At 32.9% G+C, this 22,249-nt stretch overlaps 1 protein-coding gene and 1 long non-coding RNA gene across 3 annotated transcripts in view; one reads left to right on the top strand and one right to left on the bottom strand.

Annotated features, from left to right (window-relative positions):
- Positions 1-1,205: 1,205 nt before the first annotated feature.
- On the top strand, positions 1,206-22,181 carry LOC128177948 (uncharacterized). Its single transcript, XR_008242887.1, has 2 exons — positions 1,206-1,525; positions 22,034-22,181. It is a non-coding gene; the product is annotated as an uncharacterized LOC128177948 (long non-coding RNA).
- LOC128177945 (organic cation transporter protein-like) overlaps positions 2,258-22,249 on the bottom strand; it is a 28,807-nt gene continuing 8,815 nt past the window's right edge. Inside the window, exons 7-13 of one of the 2 annotated variants that reach the window (XR_008242886.1) lie at positions 22,046-22,180; positions 21,716-21,801; positions 18,941-19,061; positions 18,419-18,491; positions 17,864-18,106; positions 2,982-3,051; positions 2,258-2,554 (exon numbers count right to left, since the gene is read on the bottom strand). Coding sequence is in view for 1 of the 2 variants with exons in the window: in XM_052844877.1 (XP_052700837.1) it covers positions 17,894-18,106; positions 18,419-18,491; positions 18,941-19,061; positions 21,716-21,801; positions 22,046-22,180 (628 nt within the window). In the remaining variant the exon portion in view is untranslated. Of the gene's footprint in view, positions 2,555-2,981; positions 3,052-16,931; positions 18,107-18,418; positions 18,492-18,940; positions 19,062-21,715; positions 21,802-22,045; positions 22,181-22,249 lie in introns of those variants that run through there. The other variant, XM_052844877.1, reaches the window with a different exon arrangement.

Below are 22,249 nucleotides of genomic sequence, written 5' to 3'. Positions count from 1 at the left end.
CTCAAAACAACTGAAAATTTAATGTAGATGAGAGTAAGTCATATTCAACATATTAAAAAGAAATGCCACTATAAAATATTGAGTCTTTTTCGAAGCAATAGAATAACACATCTAACCCTTTAACCAACTGCAAATGCATGCTTGGCCAGTGATTTCTAAGTTTTAGCTAATTTTTTTTTTTTATTTCATTACAATGCGTGTACATTTCATTTTCCTCTGTTTCATACCTCTGCTATGAATGAAATGCTAATTAAAATAAGAAATGTATCAATAAAACAAACCACATTGAAAAATAATTTGTTAAATGTGAACAGAAGTTATACAAAGTAGATTATTTTTGTCCAGACTACACCCGTTTAAAGTGAAAACCTTGATATTCTCTCCGTTCCGTTCCGCATTTTAACGACACCCGAACAAACTAGCGCACTCTAGTTACTGTGCAGGTTTTGTTTGCATGTATGAAGTGCTAGATATAGAACTTTCCGTCTGAAGCTAAAATTACATGTTACTTTATTTCGCTGCATATGATAGCCTAGCTGTCATCTAAATACTATGAAAATATCATGTAACATAAAACACTTAAAACACCACACCGGCCTTGGGTTGAACTTGAAATTTACCTTCCATCAACATACTGCACTCTATTCGATGAGGACGTAAGACTCCAATGTACTGATTTTGTTATTATAATACCGTATGAATACACAAATTTGACAATCATGATAATATCGGCTTTTGTTGTCTCAATCTTTTACGCCAGTACTGATCGTATCTTTAGAATGATTTTGTCTTCCCTTGATTCTAAACGCTACCGCTGTAGAAATGGCGTTTTGGTAATCAACGACAGCGAACTCTGGCGTAGGAATATATTCATACGACTAGAAAAATATATAAATTGGTCGAACCATCATTTAAAATCCGACTATTTTCAAGGTATTTATTAAACGATATGTTTCCTTGAAAAATAATGTTTTTTAATAAATTGCATCGAATTTATCGAATATGTTCAAGTACTAATGCTTGACAGCGTTGTTGATTTCTGCTTAGGTCGAAACACTGTTTCACTTCCGTTTTATCAATATTTTCGCTTGAAAAGGTAAATATTGATGTTTTAAAAGGGGCGAGATTGCAGTGTAATAAAGATTCATTCTTAACAGCAATTATTGATTGCAGCTGCTTGAAATTTAATACACTATGTTTAGACAGGCCATATGGTGGTATTCATATACAAACAAATTCAATGTCATCTTCCAGTTAATTGTCGATTTTCTTATTTTGTATTTTAACATCATGCGGGAGTATCACTAGTAAGCATTGGCTCTTAGATATCTTAATCGAGTAACCAATACACAATGTACAATATCACCCCTGCGAATGTGTTCGGAATGTTTTCTTTATCGTTGCCAAGTATGTAATAAATCCAGAGCTGCTCGAATGAAAGTTCACGATACTTCACCGAGATTTGTTCAGTTCCTGTGAAATTTCAAGCGGAAGTTTAAGTGTTCAGATAAACTTCTCAAAATACGTAAGTACTGGTCGTTTTTATATCATATCCTACTTTGATTTATGTTAAAACATGAACATCTTTTAAGATGTATGTCTTATTTCATCGTCTAGCGGTTATTTATATTAAACGATAATATTCAGAACAGAAGTAGAGTGGTTGAAAATATAAACATTGGGTTGCTTAATAAAATCATAGTCATGTTTGATGCTTGTGGTGTGCAATACCATGTTTTTAGAAAAATAATGGGTGTCTGTTTTGCTTAAAAACCTGGTATATCGAGCAATTTTCAAGGAACACTCTGCATAAAATAGTATAGTCTGTTTCACTATTGATGCTATTACTAGGTCATGGGGTGCGGATCGAAAATTAATCCTATGAGAGATCTCTACTTAAGCATGTTAATTGTTGCAACAGCAGACAAAACATTTTTTTGTAGTGTCACATTTATTTCTAGAACATATTTTATCACCAATTAATGAATATAAAGTTTAAAATAAAAAAACCTCTAGATTTTATTTTTGATTACAGATACTGAGATTCTATGAAATAGACTATTAACACGAGGCATGATTTTTACTGCGAAACTGAAAGGGTAAAAAAAACCACGTGGTCTAAAACTTAAATTAAAATAACATTCGCAGGGGTGAATAAAGTGATATCCATTTTTGTTAAAGATCATTCATTGTCAAAATCACTGTTAATCACTGTCAAGTTATTTACTTCTGAAAGGCGACAATATTTAACCGAACAAATAATTTTTAAAAGGTTAACAATATTGATTCCATGAGAAATCATTAAAACAAGATACACTTTTGTGTCCATTATCCGCGGTAAACTAAATAAAACAAATAACTCAATAACAAAAAAAAATCTGAAGGCGTAACATTAATTAGCTCTGCTTGGTGTGCCGTGTGGAAACTTGATCCGCCAGAATCTTGGTGTGGCTTGTGGGAACTTTGTTCGCCAGTACTCATACCTGTTGCGTTTCAATAGCCGTTTTCCTCCGTATATTTTTTTCATTTATGACCATAGTTCTATTGCTTGCATCTATACAACAAAATTAAGCGTTTAATCATGCATAGTTTGCATTTTCTAAAAATTAAAGCAATATGAGCTGTATTTTTTAGAATTTTACTTTGCTGTAATAACATACTAATATGGTAAGTCTGCATGTAACTGAAACTTTTATGATAAATTAGGTTGAAAAAAATCATTTATTTTTGTCAGAGGAAAGATATCTCTTCTAAGGAACATATAGCAATTCAGTTTTTGTACAGGACGACAATAATTCAATTTCGCTCCAATTAAGGCTCCTTAACGGCCCTTTTCACAAAAATCTGGCGAAAAGAAATTTAAAAACCATGATATTTTTGTCATTTTAGTAGAAAATAACATTTTCGTTAAAAAACATTTATCATGAAATTTGCAGTTAAATTGAAGATTATCTTATCTAATATGTTAAAAATTCTCAAACCGTTTTTCCTAGTCAGAAGATCAGTCAATCTGCAAGATGTTATCAGTTCAAGTTGAAGCAAAACTGTGATCTAAATATAATAAAACGCTTCAATAAAAACAAGTTACGATCCAAAGGTTGAAAAACTTCAATTGTAATATATAGTAGTTTTTTAGATAATTTAAAGTATTCCTGCATATCTATTAATTGTGCACCATCAATTTTCACCCAACATTTTCTGTATTTTGAAAATGAGTCAATTATACTCTTGGTAAAAACATATAAAAAATTGCTGGAATTTTTAAAAGTTTGCCAGTGGTTTCCGGTTTTAAAATTCTTTATGTAACTCATAAAATTCTTTATGTATCTCATAAAGATTATTAAGTAACTCATATCAAGCAACCATTCAAATACAACAGTTTTACAGGTTTAGATTTAAAAAAAAAAAGCTTACCGTCTTATGAGCGAACCCTAAACAGCAATCAGTTATCAAAGACAATTTAATTCTTTTTTATCTAAATGCCACCTTCCTTTACATACCATGGCGTGTGAAACATTTTTATGCCATTATATGTCTTTTCAGCCTGCCTCTCTAAAATTGCGAATTGCTTGTCCGAGTTTGTAAGTTGATATCGACTTTGTAGGGTAAAAGAGATCTTAGGAAGGGTCGTAGACTCGTATGATTTTAATAGAATCAAAGTTATACCGATGAATTTAGTATTTTGTTTAACAATTATTACACGTAGTGTTGTCTATCTAAGGTGCAAACAATTTTACCGATATTAGCCATACCGCATTATTTTTTTTTCAATTTGAATAGAAAGAATAAAAGAAAAGCAAATAATTTCAATAGATATTATAGAATATTGCTTTCAACTAGTTGGACCTGAAAATCAAATTTCCTTGCGCCGAACAGTATTTCAACCAATGAAATGAATGTAAATTTTCACATCATGTATTTTCTATCAATCACAAGGGAGAGAAAGTGCTAAACCCGAAAACTGTAAATTATTTCAACTCTTTATTATGTTGAAATGTCAGAAAATCATCCCTTTTTTTAATACAAATTCTTTAACGCGTAGGTATAATCAATTGTCTAAATAAGAACTATAAGTAATGCAACATCAAACAAAAGATAACTACAGAACTTAAAAGTAAATATAATTTTAATTTCTAAAAGAATATTTTCAAAAAGTCATCAAAATATAATTTTATTTCTCGGACAGAAATCTTGGAATGCTAGTTTTTTAAGAGAAGCGAGATAACTCTAAATTAATTTTAACTTTTTTTTAACTATTTGAGTTAAGTTGTAACATTCATGCCCTTAAAACTACTATAAGGAGTCAAGAAGTGGCCCCTCAAACCATAATTTTGAAATTGTAATCTTTACTCCAAACTAAAAACCGACAAGTTCTAAAAATCGGATGATAAATAAAAAAGTTATTGTCAAAGGGCTGTTTTCAGCCTTGAACCCTCTAGATCCCTTATCTTTCAGAATTGAAATCCCAAAACCTTTTCCGGACTGCGTATTAGGTCCCTTATTATAAATATAAAAATATTTACTTTAAAACTATTTAAGAAAACGCGCCACGCGTGAATTCAGTTTACCATTAAAACTCCCATAGACGATTTTTTATCAACTTATAAAACCGGAAGTTCTCAATTGTTTTAATTAAAACTTGAAAAATATAATAACTTTGACAGTTTAAATATTTCCCATGCCTCACTTTAAAAATTTGGTGGTTATTTCATTATCTACTTTTTTCATCCCCTTTTTTACGTCTTACGCTTTATATCTCGAAAACAATAAAAGATAGAAAGAAGTTTTCGCTAACGATTTTGTATATCATAGTTAGAAAAATTTCTTAGTTATAAAAAAAATAAAATAGATACAAGGGTCTTTTAATATTTTGTATTTTGCATGTGTAAACCGGAAGTATTTAATCCGGAAATCCAAAAAATCTTTATCCTCCGTTTTCAAAAAATCGCCGATGAAAAGAATAATAATAATAAAACTGAACATAAACAATAGGTCTTTCCGATCGAAAGTCGAAAAGCCCTTATAAAAGTTAAAATTTATTTTTATATAAACCCGAACCGATTTTCAAAAGTTCCGATATTGACATTTTGACTTGAGGGGGAGGCTGATTTTTAGAAAGAGAGCAAACATAGCAAACACTCGAATTTTAGCGAGTTGTGACTTTTGACTTCGATTGTCATTCGTCTGGTTTTCTTTTCCTTTTTTTTGCCTGAAATGTGTCTTTTGCGTTTTTTAAACTTAAACCGAAAACGCTTAGCTATAGATAACACGCTCATAAAACATCTTTTTCTATAATATTCAGTTTGAAGATCAGAATCACACACACGATTCAAAGGTTACATGAGATTATCTCCATTTTTTTTAAACGTAAAACAGTAATAACCCTCGATTGGATCATAATCATGATAATGGCAAAAGAAAAACAATTTGCCGTAACGTTATGTAGTCGGTGTGTATGTCGAAAAGCAATTAATACGGATATTATACATGTTTTTGTTAAAACAACCCCCACATTCCCCATCACCAGGGGCAGACAGAAACTTTCCCCGTGGACGCTCACCTCAGCAACAATGACTTTATATGGGCTTAGATAAGTTCTTAGTTAATATACTCATTCTTTACGTCATCATTAGATAATTGCAAATAAATGAATTTTTATACAAACTCCTACTGAATTAGATCTACTCCTTACTCTTAAATTTGCTACTTTTCGACTGGTTTATCGAAAATGAATGTAGGTTTTTTTTAAATTCATTTTACAATGATTACTTATCATGTACAATTAAATTATTGTTTATGAACATCAACTTACACTTGTAGAAATAACAAAGGTTTGAGCAGTTACTCTGGTGCAGACGTTTCATAGTTTATCCGCAAAATGTCATGATTTATAAGTGTTGATAAATATTGATTAAAAATGTTAACATTATAATAGGTTTGGTTTTTTAACCGGTTTTTTTCCAACGGAAAAATACGGTTATAAAATGGTGAAAAGGGAGTACGGCTGCCAAAAGGGTACCCTCATTGTACCGATTACTCCTCCTACAGTTTTGAAGATAGGAGATTGTTCTTTTACAGATCATACATTATCATATCAAAAATTAGCATATTGCTAGGATTTTGATTTCTAAAAATTAATGAAAAAATACCAGCTTTTGAACTTAGTCATTTTTGGCAAAATATTGCATATATATATATATATATATATATATATATATATATATATATATATATATATATATATATATATATATATATATATATATATATTGCATATAGGGTACCCTCATTGCACGGTTAACTCTCCTACAGTTTTCAAGACAGGAAGATCAATTGTAGCCATAACTATGTAGCCATATTGGCTCTACCAAAGGGTCCTGAACCTTTTCCCAGGAGTCGCGAATGTGATATTTATGTCATTGTAGAGGGTGTCTTGAAAATCATAGTTACATGTATAAACGCATTCAGCATGCAGTTTATGTTCCCCACTTGTGAATGTTTTTTACTTTATACGAATATTACTTATGACACAAAGATTGCTTGTGACCTGTTAGCTTGTCTTGACCTTGAGCTATCGCCATTTTACAAGTTCAAAGTCACAATGTAAAAATGTATATTTCATTATTTGTTAATAGAGAAATAGTTTAGTGAATAAATATATTTTCTAAGCGGGGATTTCATTTGTGAGCTTGCTTACAGTACCTTTGGTGAGACTTGACATCGCTTAACATTTTTCATAACGCACAATAAAAATATTCCATTGAGGGACGCAATGCATGACGATGAAAAAAACATAGGCAATCACTCAAGTGACATAAGAAATTAAAACGGTAAGCGTATGTGTGATCATAATTATCATGCATGTTTTTTCATGTTTTTAGCTTCGAACTTCTTAAGTCTTGACGAATATCTACTTATGAAAATTTGACCTCTCAAAAATGAAAATTATTTTATTTGTTGTTTTATTTTTACCGATATTTGGACACCATTTATGCCAAGAAAACAAGTTTTTATAAACATCGGATTATAAAGAAAATACATTAAACATAAGAAAAAAATGATGTCAAGGATAGTTGGGAGATCATTTAAAAAAAATAGTTACTTAAGTTTCCTGTTTTCTTTCATCTTTGTTTGTTACGATTGCACATGCATAGTTTGTGAATAAATTATAAAAAACAAAAATTAAAAAAAAAGTAATGCTTCAAGAATAACTTGTGAAACAATTTAAAAGAAAGCCTTACCAAGACCTTGTAATTGGCGATTTTCATAATGACTGATAACCCAAGTTGAAGCAAATTCTCTGTTAACCATGTATTTAACGAAACACAATTTTTTTAAATATGAAAACTATGACTTCAAAACTATTTATGGCGCTCATGTACGCCATATGGCATGCATACATTATGTAAATATGAATGCCATACTGCTGGTTATATTTTTAGATGAAATGCACACGATATTAAAACATGTTTTAAAATTGTCTAAATCAGACAGGCGTTTTACTGCTAAATCTAATATCAAGTATTCTTCACTGATATTCACTAAAAATTGATTGATATTGTCAAACTTAAACAGTACATTGACTGTACCTTTCACTGACTTCCACTGGACCCTATGATACAATTTCCTACTCACCAGCACTATACATGAACTTTTTTACGTGGAGCAACGACTGTTTGCGGATCAATTTCAATGACATATGTTAGCATCTTTCTTCCTTTTTCTCTCTCAACAATGGCCAATCATTAGGTAGCCAGAGTAAGCTTTCTTAGACACTATTTAATTATCTACTCATTGACGGTTTCGAAATACAAGTGGAAGATCATCGAATGAGGCGAAAACCATTAAAACATACACCCCCCCCCCTTCCCTTAAAAAAAATAAAATCAAGTAGAGACAAATTCATGAAATTTATAATACTTATTAATTTGAAATATATGGTAATTAAACGGAAATCCTTGTATTACTGACACTAAATCTGATGCTTTCAAAGATGTTTTTAAAAAATTTATCAATGAATCAGTATATAACCCCGGAGCCTCCATACACTGAATTGATGTACAACGCTTTTATTATGGAGATCACAATACATCAACAGTTTTATATGGAACACTGACTGTTTCCGAATTTTGATTTGCCTTCTTTCTTTTATATTTTTGGAGCTTGATATCACTGTTTTCAGCATATTATGTTTTCACTTTTTCTAATGTTTGCGGTAAATCTATTCCCCGAGTTTCTGGCAAATATAATACTATGACGATTACAAGAACACACATACCGGAAAATACTGCTCCTGGAGCCCAAGGTTTGTGCCTGGCCTAGATTAAATACAATAGTGAAAGAAAAAGGAAAGTCAGAAACATATTTTATTGATATTAGTAAAGTGGTTTAAAATTTGACATCTGGTCACGAGGTTTTTGAATTAAACTACATCATTAAGCCTTAATTTAAGACTGACATGATGTAGAACTCTTGCATTAAAAATAAAGAAACATTTTTTACGTCATACCATCTATTTTGGTTCGGGCCACAATTAAAATGTACACAGCGCTCTGAATAAAACGCTGGTTTATGATTGATAAAGTTTACGTTCACACGTCGATCTAAACTACTTTGACAAGGCTGGCCATTGTGATAGCTAATGTAAAATTATCACAATAATAACTAATAATCTTGTCAGAAATTGATGAGGTTGCAGATTTAAAAGTTGGATAATTTTGTAGGAGTTTGGGGGTGCAACTAGCGGAATGTGTGATTTTAAAACATAAGTACAAAAATTTAATGTTTCTCCACTCGTTACCGTCTTCCTTAGAAGACGGTATAAAGAGTTGAAATAATTTACAGTCTCCGGGTTGTGCACTTCCTTTCCTTTGTGATTGGTAGAAAATACATGATGTGAAAATTTACATTTATTTCATTGGTTGAAATACTGTTCGGCGCAAGGGAGATAATTTTCTGATGATCTTTTTCATGTACGACTTAACAAATTTCGTAGATTTCAAATCTTAAAAAGTGAGAAAACGAAAAAGCAATACAAAATTGCTATGAATGAAATTCAGCCTTTGGTTTTCAGGTCCAACTAGTTGAAAGTAAAATTCTATAATAATAAATTGAAATTATTTGTTTTTCTTTTAGCATTGTTTATTCAAATATATATACAAAATAAAAAAAAAATTGATGCGGTATGTCTAATATCGGTAAAGTTATTTGCACCTTAGATAGATAAATGCAGTGGGATAACTTTGATTTTATAATAATACGAGTCTACGACCCTACCTAAGATCTCTTTTACCCTATAGTCGATCACAACTTACATGCTCGGGTACGCAGTTCTCAATTTTAGACACGAAGGCTTAAACGACACATGACATAAAATGTTTCACTCGCCATGCTATGTAGAGGAAGGTGACATTTATATAAAAAGAATTAAACTGTCTTTGATAACTAATTGCTGTTTAGGGTTTGTTCTAAAGACGGTAAGCGTTTTTAAAAAAGCTAAACTTGTCGACATGCTGTTGTCATAGGCAAAAACGTATCGGGAGCCCTGGACCGGTAAATGTCCGAGTAAAAATAAATAGGCGACTTCCGGAGAATAATGACGTATATTCCTGCTATTTTAAAGGGGCATGGTCACGATTTTGGTCAAAATCATTCTTCCAATTTTAATGTTTACAATGCTTCAGAAAGGCATTTTTAATAGGCAACCGAAATTTGAGTGTCATTTGTTGAGTTATAAGCAAGTTACAGAGATTGAAATTCTTCGCTATGTAAACAAAGCGTTTGTTTACATTTTGAACGTTGAATTAAAACTCAGTTTTAAACCTAAAACGAATGTGTTAAACGTTAGGATCTGAAAAAATAAAAAGATTGACAAATAAGCTGGAATTATTTTTTTTACTGCTTTATTGAACCTATGTAAACAAAACAGGGTAGAGCCTTGTTTACATGTTAAAGAATTGTGGGCCCTGTATCTTGCTTATAACTCTACGAATGACTCTCAAATTTAATTTGATCATTAGAAATGCATTTCTAAAGCATTGTAAATAATAAAAACATAAAAATAAAATTTGACCAAAATCGTGACCATGCCCTTTTAAGACCTATCAACCTGAAATTCGGCATGAATGTATTTTAGACATCGCGTTTCTGAAAACGTTATGCATATCGTGAAAGTTATAAAAATTTATTGATTTAATAGGCTATTGAAGCGAGCTGGTAGTTTGTTTATCTGGGTCAGAGTTCGACCCCTTTCTTTATTTATGGTTACATTGAAATTAATGTCAAAACGGGCTAAGCCCCTGTGAAAGGAGAAGAGTAGTTTTTTATCTTTTTAATTTTCAGCGCAGACCAAACTTCTAGATAGTTAGTGTATTGCGATATATTCATGATTTTCTAAAAACACATTTAAACAATATTTTGATATTTCATCGATATATTTGGCATATTTAGCTTTTATTTCATAGAAGTACAATCTATTTAAAATTAGACTTGTAATTCCGCTCCTCTACGATACGCTTTACTAGCGTATCGTAGAGCAGCGGAATTACAAGTGTACTTTAGACTTTTACTAAAAGATCTCAGTCCACAAGAATTCTGGACATAATACCAGGAATTGTAATTCACTGAGATTATCAGCTGTAGCTAGACTATCTACGTATATTTTTTGCCATTGTACAGTTTCCGTCATTTTTATGGAGTTTAACAAAACTACACTACAAGTCAAAGTAGTACAATCAAAATCGATGAAAGGAAAAACTCCAAAGATTTCGTCGTTGACGCGTCATCTTTTTTCCAGGTAGATTAACAATAACGTAAACAAAATTCTTATAGTGATTTGTCTTGGGAAATGTTTTCCTTAAACTTACCTTGTTAGTGTTTATTTATTAAGAGATCGATTTTAAAAAAATCGGCATAGAATGATATAGAAGAATTACTTAAAATGCCAATAGTGTTTTCTTCATAATTTGAAGTAAAATCCTCGCTACCCAATAGAGACTGACATATATAATTTAATGTACCTCATTCTGTAGGAAATTGTAATCTTGTGACAAAATTAGAACTGCATATAAATTTCATTGCCTTCTTGAGTTTACCGCATTATCAAATATTTTACATTACTACTAGATTTTGACATTGTATATTATGTCGGGCATACATCAAATTTGCACATGGATGTTCTCTCTCGGAATTTTTCATATTAAACGCACTGAGTTAGAGTATAGTAACTTTCTTTTATGAACAGAATATATAGCAAATTTTTAAATGAAATTAACACGTATTTGTATCATCGTTTTTAGCTCACCTGAGCTGAAAGCTCAAGTGAGCTATTCTGATCACATTTTGTCTGTCGTCCGTCTGTCTGTCTGTCCGTCCGTCCGTTTGTCCGTCTGTCTGTCTGTCCGTAAACTTTTCACATTTTCAACATCTTCTCAAGAACTACTAGGCCAATTTCAACCAAACTTGGCACAAATCATCCTTAGACAAAGGGGATTCAAAGTTGTGAAAATTAAGGGCCACACCCGTTTAAAAGGGGAGATAATTAGAAAATAATGAAAAATTTCGAGAAATTTTCAAAATTCTTCTTCTCAAGAACCAGAAAGCCAGGAAAGCTGAAACTTGTGTGGAAGCATCTTCAGGTAGTGTAGATTCAAAGTTGTGAAATTCATGACCCCCGGGGGTAGGGTGGGGCCACAATGGGGGGTCGAAGTTTTACATAGGAATATATAGAGTAAATCTTTAAAAATCTTCTTCTCAGAAACTAAACAGCCAGGAAAGCTGAAACTTGTGTGGAAGCATCCTCAGGTAGTGTAGATTCAAAGTTGTGAAATTCATGACCCCCGGGGGTAGGGTGGGGCCACAATGGGGGGTCGAAGTTTTACATAGGAATATATAGAGTAAATCTTTAAAAATCTTCTTCTCAGAAACTAATCAGCCAGGAAAGCTGAAACTTGTGTGGAAGCATCCTCAGGTAGTGTTGATTAAAAGTTGTGAAATTCATGACCCCCGGGGTAGGGTGGGGCCACAATGGGGGGTCGAAATTTTACATAGGAATATATAGAGTAAATCTTTAAAAATCTTCTTCTCAGAAACTAAACAGCCAGGAAAGCTGAAACTTGTGTGAAAGCATCCTCAGGTAGTGTAGATTCAAAGTTGTGAAAATCAAGACCCCCGGGGGTAGGGTGGGGCTACAATGGGGGGTCGAAGTTTTACATAGGAATATATAGAGTAAATCTTTAAAAATCTTCTTCTCAGAAACTAAACAGCCAGGAAAGCTGAAACTTGTGTGGAAGCATCCTCAGGTAGTGTAGATTCAAAGTTGTGAAATTCATGACCCCCGGGGGTAGGGTGGGGCAACAATAGGGGGGCGAAGTTTTACATAGGAACATATAGAGTAATTCTTTAAAAATCTTCTTCTCAGAAACTAAACAGCCAGGAAAGCTGAAACTTGTGTGGAAGCATCCTCAGGTAGTGTAGATTCAAAGTTGTGAAATTCATGACCCCCGGAGGTAGGGTGGGGCCACAAGGGGGGGTCGAAGTTTTACATAGGAATATATAGAGTAATTCTTTAAAAATCTTCTTCTCAGAAACTAAACAGCCAGGAAAGCTGAAACTTGTGTGGAAGCATCCTCAGGTAATGTAGATTCAAAGTTGTGAAATTCATGACCCCCGGGGGTAGGGTGGGGCCACAATGGGGGGTCGAAGTTTTACATAGGAATATATAGAGTAAATCTTTAAAAATCTTCTTCTCAGAAACTAATCAGCCAGGAAAGCTGAAACTTGTGTGGAAACATCCTCAGGTAGTGTAGATTCAAAGTTGTGAAAATCATGATCCTTGGGGGTAGGATGGGGCCTCAATGGGGGGTCGAAATTTTACATAGGAATATATATAGAGTAAATCTTTAAAAATCTTCTTCTCAGAAACTTATCAGCCAGGAAAGCTGAAACTTGTGTGGAAGCATCCTCAGGTAGTGTAGATTCAAAGTTGTGAAAATCATGATCCCTGGGGGTAGGGTGGGGCCACAATGGGGGGTCGAAATTTTACATAGGAATATATAGAGTAAATCTTTAAAAATCTTCTTCTCAGAAACTAATCAGCCAGGAAAGCTGAAACTTGTGTGGAAGCATCCTCAGGTAGTGTAGATTCAAAGTTGTAAAAATCATGATCCCTGGGGGTAGGGTGAGGCCACATTGGGGGGGGGGGTTAACATTTTACATAGAAATATATAGCGTTAATCTTTAAAAATCTTCTTCTCAGAAACTAATCAGCCAGGAAAGCTGAAACTTGTGTGGAAGCATACTCAGGTAGTATAGATTCAAAGTTGTAAAAATCATGATCCCTGGGGGTAGGGTGAGGCCACATTGGGGGGGGGGTGTTAACATTTTACATAGAAATATATAGCGTTAATCTTTAAAAATCTTCTTCTCAGAAACTAATCAGCCAGGAAAGCTGAAACTTGTGTGGAAGTATCCTCAGGTAGTGTAGATTCAAAGTTGTGAAAATCATGATCCATGGGGGTAGGGTGACATGGGGGGGGGGGTGTTACGGTTTTACATAGGAATATATAGAGTAAATCTTTAAAAATCTTCTTCTCAGAAACTAATCAGCAAGATTCTTTATAATTGTTAAAACTTTGGCTCCAGGACAATTCTTCGGCCTCACAAGAAGGTTCAGAGTTTGATGTAGCTAAATATCCCATATATAAGCAATTGTAAAGGATTTTTTTGAGAACTGCAATACTCAACATGTGATGTGACTATAAAATTGAAGCAGGCAGCTATTTTTTCATTAGAATCTTTTTGTATTACTGTATTGAGTTGTTGCCCTTGATTTATTGATTCTTGATTATTTTAATTAATGCATCCACTGTTAACCAATTATTGTGATGATTATTTTTATACAATAATAAATATTCAATGTATATAAGTTGTACTGCATCAGAAGTTTTGGGTTAGGCCGGATTAGTTTGTTTATTTTTGATTTCCAATTTTTAGATACTATGAATTATTTTCGGCCGGCACATATATAGGATAGGGACAGTGTCTATTGCATTATGATGAGCGACTGTTCGGGGTTAAACTTGAACAGGTATGGGTAGATTGAGCGTGTGAACATCCGTGTTTTCTAACCTTTGATACAAAGTGTGCGGTCATTCCTGCTCTATATCGCATTAATACAAGTGTACAGTCATACCTGCTTGTATTGGTGGTGGTTGAGGCGGAGCACTAGTGTATGGTCATCCCTGCAGGTGTTCAGGCCTTTCTAGCGCAAATGTGCGGCACTCCCTGCTTGCGTTAGGTTGAGCTGTTGGCGGAAACGTTGGTACCTGTTGAGTTGCGTAGGTGTGCGGTCATCCCTGCCTGCGTAACGTTGAGTTCCTATATATGTGCAGGAGCGGTGATTAAAGTCTGCTCTTGTAAATATTGGCAGCAATCAGGGCTATCCGAGTTCCAAGGGGGAAAATGGATTTTATTTATACATGATCTACGTGTATTATTGTACATTGTCCAGATTGCTTGTATTATGACTCCATTAAGCTGACTTTATCATACCTATTGTTCCTCAGGTGAGCGATGTGGCCCATGGGCCTCTTGTTTGAGTTTATCCATGCGAATGTGATATTGTCGGAACATAAACTAAAGAGCATCCCGTGATTTAGCGTGAATGTAATGCGCATGCGCAAGATTGTAAAATCCGAAAAATTCAGACGATTTCCGGATTTTTTAAAGGAATTTTGTTGGTTATTAATTAGCGAAGCCCGATTGAGAAAAACAAAAACCAAATTGGTAATTCACAAGTACCAATGATGTTAAAAATACCGTATATAAAAAAGAAAAAATAGTACTCTTCCGATTTCTCGATATTAAAGCCCAAAACTTCGAGTCTATTATTTTAATATAGTAGTATTGATATCCAAAATATATAAATACTGCATAAAACCCTATATTATAGATTTCAAGAAATACAAGTAATATCAAATTGCTGCACCATAACACTTAGAAAAAATTGAAGGACTTCGTTTATTTCATATAAAATCGAGAAAGTATAAGTCTACCCTCCTTTATAACAATTTATGCTAAGTTTGTTAATTTGCATTGTTATAAATCTATTTATGTACATCTGTACATAAATATATATTTTCCTTTCAGCACATCCTCTGACGTAATTTATAACAAGTAGCTTGATTTTATATGGAATTATTTTACCTCTACTTATTTTCACTATTAAAGAGTAATTTGACATATTTCGCTGATTGATTTTCCTGACAATCTCTGTAAACAGACTGATTCACTGCAAAAGAGACTAATTCCCTGCAATACGGTGCGTCAATTTGATGAACTGATACATACCTATTTATAACACTTAATTATTTCCGTTAACGAATAGAGAAGTTCCGAAATATTCCAAATATGATCATTTATATTCATAATAAAAAAATTCGCCTTGGGAAATATACTTACTCTCGGGGAACTGGAATTTTGCTGATTCCTTCAATGGTATACCGTACACAGGGACATATTCGAACACGTTTTATTTTCGCCGCTTTCGCTGTCATTGTCAAAGGGCGAAGTTAAAACTGGGCGAAGTCTATATTTCAAATAATATCTCTTGCCAGCACAATTGCATTAAAGGGGCATGGTCACGATTTTGGTCAATTTTTTTTCCGATTTTAATGTTCACAATGTTTTATCAAAGAATTTTTATTAGGCAACCAAAATTTGAGTATCATTTGTTGATTTTTAGGCGAGTTACAAAGCTTACAATTCTTTTTTATGTAAACAAATCTTTTGTTTACATTTTGAATGTTAATCTGAAAGTTCCAGTTTTATACCTAAAATGAATGTGTTAAACGTTAGAAACTGTTTATTGACGCTTGAAATGAATATTAAGAAGATAGACAAATTGCTTGGGTATTTTACTGGTATATTGAACCTATGTAAATAAAAACAGGGCACGCGCCTTGTTTACCCGTCAAAGAGTTGTGAGCTTTGTATCTTGCTCATAACTCTACGACTGACTCTCAAACATCACTTGATCATTAGGAATACATTCGTAAAGCATTGTAAATTATAAAATTATTATAATTAAATTTGACCAAAATCGTGACCATGCCCCTTTAAGACGCGGTTAAACCGTTTGCAATTGTAAAAGGGCGAAAATAACACGAGGCAAAATTATTCTGTTACCTGTTTATATGGCTGTTTCCTGTATGTTTTATATCCATGACTAAGAGCGCATATAAAGACTTTAAGGCGACGATACCCAAATAATTCATACAGATTAACATCAATATATTAACACCGTTAGCTCGGTATGATAACAATAATATTAATTTCTACATTAAAAGGGGCATTGTCACGATTTTGGTCGAAAATTATTTTTCCAAGTGTAATGTTTACGATGCCTCAGTAAGGCATTTTTAATAGGTAACCAAATTTGAGTGTCATTTGTTGAGTTATAAGCGAGTTACATAGATTACAATTTTTTACGCTATGTTACAAAGCATAAGTTTGGTTAACAATTTAAATGTTGAATTGAAAATTCTAGTTTTTAGACCTCAAATGAATGTGTTAATCATTAGGAACTGTTTTACTTATTCGTGCTAAAAATGAATAAGATATACAAATAAGCTTTTTTACTGGTATATTGAACCAATGTACCCGGTAAACAAAAACTGGGCACGAGCCTTGTTTACATGACGAAGAGTTACATGTGAGCCCTGTATCTTTCTTAAAACTCATCGACTGGCACCCAAATATCATTGGGTGTTGCTAAAACGCGGAACGAAAAACGGAACGGAACGAAAAACTATTATCACGTTAATCGCTTAAATATTGTATAGATTGGACACAAATTATTTATTTTGTATCATTTATTCATATTTTATGAAAGACTATTATCAAACGTTTGCTTAATCATTTGATATCATTCTTAAGAATGTCTATTAACCAATGCATTGTATTCAATTTGCATTATAAAGTACGAAACGGAAAAATGAAATGTACACACATTATAATTGAATAAGCTATTAAGATAACTTTTTAATTATTTTACTTTTGTAATATTGTTGGAATAATAGTGTAGGGCAGTGGTTGAGGAGTTTGGTTGTGTTTTTCATGACTTTGAAACGTGCACAGGGTTTAAAACTTATTTTTTAAAAATTCATACATGATGTACTCTCATCCACATTGAAATTGTAGTGATGGATACTTTTAAAATTTCAATAATAGCATTATTGATAGCAAAAACAGGACCGACGAACAACATATAGCATCATAGTTATGAGGTTTTGCTGCAACACCTGTAGACTAATCTTTTTGTCTTGCAATTTTAATGATCATTAAATCGAAAACAAAATCATTTTATTTGATCACTAACACTCTAAATGTCTTGAAAAGTCTCCTTTCTTGCGTCTAATATCGGCGTTCGTTAAATTGTGTGAATCAAAATTTGGTCAAAATTAATTTACCTACAAAAGCACTACAATATCCATATAACTGTTCATATTATAATTAAAAATTTGTAAAATTAAACGTTGGAAAGAAATGACACAAATGTTGACGGTTTCGATATGCAAGTTAAAGATCATCGAATGAGTCGAAAACCATTGAAACACACACTAAGCCATGCTTTAAAAACAAACAATAAGAAAATTCACCCAAATATCTTAAGTATAGACAAATTCATGGAATATCCTTCATAGTTGTAAATTGAAATGTATGTTAATTAACCGGAAATCCTTGAATTACGAACACGAAGTCTTGTAACCAGCCCCTTTTTAAAAGAAAATTAAAAAATACAGTAGGGCCCCATTTTATTTATTGTTTCAATGAACCAGTTTGTGACCTCGCAGCCTTTTATTACCTGATTTACCAGATCAAAATACATCAACATTCATGGAACGACTGTTTCCAAATCTTGATTTGCCTTCTTTCTTTTATATTTTCCGAGCTTGATACCACTATTTTCAGCATACCATATTTTCACTTCTTCTAATGTCTGTGGTAAATCTATTCCTCGAGTTTCCGGTAGATATAATACTATGACGATGACAACAAAACACATAACGGAAAAAACTGCTCCTGGAGCCCAAGGTGTGTGCCTGGCCTAGATTAAATACAATCTGTTGTTTGAAAGAGTTAAAAACTTTGTCATAGAAATCATCTTATTTAGGATTAATTATTACATAATTTACACAATTAGTTTTAAAAGTAATCATGTTTTTTTTCTAATTAGGCGCTGAATCAAACTTTTTGAAAATAAAGACACTTTTCTCTATTATTCTTTCATTTTTTTCAGAAAAGAAATCAGCGTTTTCAATTTTGATTGAATTTGAGAAATACTTAAAAAACCCTTTTTTGATAAATGCACAGACAATGGCATATTTTAGAATGACCTACTAATTTTAAATCAACTAACCAACGTTCCAGCAAAAGAAGATATCAAGGCACCAATCCTGGCAACAGTTGAGCACATTCCCATTCCAAAATTCCTTTAAAATTCACATTTATCGGTTTCATAATTTTTCAAAAAGAAACAATTTTCTTATACTTTCATGTTAAATACCGAAACCTGACTGGTTTAGACGCAGTTCATAATCCGTTCTATGTTTTAGAAGCAGTTTATAAACTATTCTATTAGTGTTAGCAACATAATTGACAACGGGTAAAATAACAAATTGTTACATGCGCGTAAATTATGCGCGTACTGTTCGACGTAGAAGTCACATTGTTCCTCAGAAAAAAAGATAGCTTTCTTTGAAAATAAGATGTTCAGTTAAATAAAATTAATATACATGTATAGTGCTTGTTTGGGAGGGTAGCAGTTGAAATTGACACCTTTGCTTGGCGTATGTTGACCATTGTTCTCTAAGGAGTGTCGATTTCGACTGTTACCCCCCCCCCAAACAGGGACTATTTATATACATGGGCTCTTTTTTACCTAATATTCGTAGGAAACAATTCCGGTGTGAATAAATACAGAACGCTTATTGATCCTGTCATCGCCATTTTCCCCGTCAATGTTGCAATGATGGAAAGCGTCGTAAGACTTGAATCACTATCTAAAATTTGAACAAAAATATTTACATCTAATCAGTCATTGTAAGTTTTTGTGCTCCTTTAATAAATTTTACAATCATCAAAACAGTGATGGAATATTTAATGTGTGTCTTTGCATATTAACTAAATAAACTCTAATGGAATTTAATTTTCTAGTTTTGTCAATTTACGAAGTTTGTGACATAAATAGACATTAATGTTTTATCATTATATATAATTATAATTAACTCTTATCTTTCACAACTCAGCATTTATAATTTTACAATACTTTTTAGAACCATTATACATGGAAACATGAGTTTCAAAACGGAATAAGGGATTAAAAAAATAAATAAATAAATATTTTTTTTTCGACGACCACCAATAAATTTTACGACAATGTTATGTCAACATATATACATGTGAAATTTCTCATATGAACCTTATATTTCCTCTAAACAACGTTGATCTTGGAAAAGAGCATGTAGAATAGTTATTAACTGTAAACATTCAGAATCCCTTGCTTTTAATTTGCTAACTTTTCTAGTGTTGTTAGAATGGAATTGTTATATTACTTATATTATTTGATAAATCTTGACTATCAACAAACTGTGCTTCGCCAATTTATTTAATAATGGGTTTTTTTTCTACGGTATATTAAAATACATATCTACTGTCGAATACTCGTGCACTGGCAATTTTGTTGCCCAAGCAAACTGTTGAAAAAACTCTACTGGGAGCCTCGGGTAAAGGTTGCTATCTCGAGGGACAATAATCTAGATGTCGTTTTTATAGCCAGTAAATATATACTCAATTAAATATGACAAAAACTAACAGATAATAATTGAAATAAAAATATTATTTCAAAGTGTGTATTCATAACTTAATAAATATATCACATATTTTACCTCTGATCATACACCTTTCGTTCCACCCTTATATATATATATCCAAAATGAGTGAAAAATGACGTCATTTGAGCAGATTCATGGTCATTGAAAAGAAAAGGTTAAGAATTTGTGTCCTGTCTATACCTTTCTTATGGAGAAAAATGGGACTTTCATACCTCACATAAAAATGACCTGAGGTTGTGTCATAAACTTGACCCAGGTTTAGGTTTGCAAATTCAAGGTCATTGTTAAAAAAATTGCATAAGTTCTGTGTAAACCATATTTTGTAATAAAAATGATTAAAAGATTGCATGTGATCTGTAAATATCTCATGATCGTAAGCTATGGTCGTATTTGCAAGTCCAAGATCACCAAACAAAATGGTGCATCTGTTACTTTTCAATAGAGAAATACATAGGTTATTATATTTTCCTAGCGGGGATATCAATCGTGAGCTTCCTTACAGTACCTTTAGTTCCTATTAAGATAAAGAATATTTGTATTTGATCGTCTTTTGAAATTTGTTTAAAACTCCAAATACACATTATGTTTTTCAACTTTTTGTAAAAGAAATGACAGCAGAGCTAATAGCAAAGAGCAAAGTTAATGAACAACAATACTCTGAAGATGAGTATGATGAAAAATTAAAACAAGATGTAACTATAATCAGGGCGATTATAAAGTCTCCCAATTGAACGAGGCCATCATTGGGAGTAGGGATGACCCACATGGGTCAAACTTTACAGACAAAAAGATTTAGAACTTGATTATTTTTATTTCTGAAGTTTAATGATGTTCCCCAGGGGTCCTAAACTATACATCATGTGAACCAACATGACCTGAGAAACAAGAATATATATAGTTATGGTGTGGCGATCTTAACCGTTTTCAAGATATTTAGGCACTTCCTGTTTGAGGGAGGTCAGGACCACCCCCGGGGGCCCATGACCTACATACCATGTGATTCCCCTTAACACAGGAAACAAGAATATATATGGGTTAGGGATGGGGATCTCGTCCGTTTTCAAGATATTCAGGCCATCCTGTTTGAGGGGGTCAGGACCACCCCAAGGGCCCATAGCCTACATACCATTTGATGCCCCTTAACACATGGAACAAGAATGTATATGGTTTAGGGTTGGGGTTCTTTACCGTTTTCAGGATATTTGGGCTCTTCCTGTTTGAGGGGGTCAAGACCACAACCGGAACCCATGACCTACATACCAGTTGATGCCCTCTATCACAAGGAACAAGAATGTGTATGGTTTAGGGGTGGGGATCTTACATGTAACCATTTTCAAGTTATTTATGCACTTCCTGTGTCAGGACCACCCCCGGGGCCAATGACCTACATACCATTTGATGCCCCTTAACACGTGGAACAAGAATATAAATGGTTTAGGGGTCAGGATTCTAACAGTTTCAGAGATATATGGTCATTTCCAATTCCTGAGGAAGGGCAGGACCCCCGGGGTAATATCTAATAAACCCTATATATTGCCAGTAACAGTCAATATATGATTCTGAAAACCCTATTGTTATTATTTTTGTCCGTTTTCAAGTTATAACCATTTACAATAGAGTAAGATTTTTTCCCCATAAGGTTCAATGTTACACCCCACGACCTTTTGACCCCTCAGAAAAAGGGTTGGCCAACCCCAAATGAGAAAATTCAAACCAGTGTGCATTAGGAAATGCAGGCCTATCGTATCCAAACTTCGTTTGGGAGACTTAATTAAAAGCAAATTTAGAGCTATAAAGAATTTCGAATTCTAGTTACAACTTACCTGTAAAATAATTCAGAACCGTGGCAAGTGTCAAAGATATTCCAGCAACGCTGTGAAAAACGATCAAGGTTGATATTCGTCCAAGCCTAAATACATATAAATGCAATGGCTGATTAAAAAAAACGATAATTCTTTTCGACATGTAAAACAAATATGTACATTATTGAGCGAACTTTTTTTTTCTTTGAAATGTTAAAGTTTTCTCAGTTAATGTTTATCATGACAAGTATCTTTTCAGAAATTCGTGACATTTTAAAATATAAAGTTCTGAACAAATAATATACACATCATGATTTTTAATATTTGTATATTTTGTAGAAAGAGCCATACCGATGTAGCATGACGATATTCAATGTCAATGAAACATATTCAACAAACGCCGAGAAGAAAAAGTTAAGGAACCGATTCCCAGCCAAAGATGTCGCCATTAAGGTCAATCCAAAATAAGTCAGATTATCTGTAACCCTGAAATAAACGAATATGCCATTAAATCACCTGTATCAAAGGGTCAACAAATTTATATAATCTTAAAGC

Source organism: Crassostrea angulata, chromosome 3 (genome assembly GCF_025612915.1).
Source record: "Crassostrea angulata isolate pt1a10 chromosome 3, ASM2561291v2, whole genome shotgun sequence".
Classification (NCBI taxonomy): domain Eukaryota; kingdom Metazoa; phylum Mollusca; class Bivalvia; order Ostreida; family Ostreidae; genus Magallana; species Magallana angulata.
The sequence above is the reverse complement of the archived record's forward strand: the minus strand, read 5'-3'. Positions and strand labels throughout refer to the sequence as shown.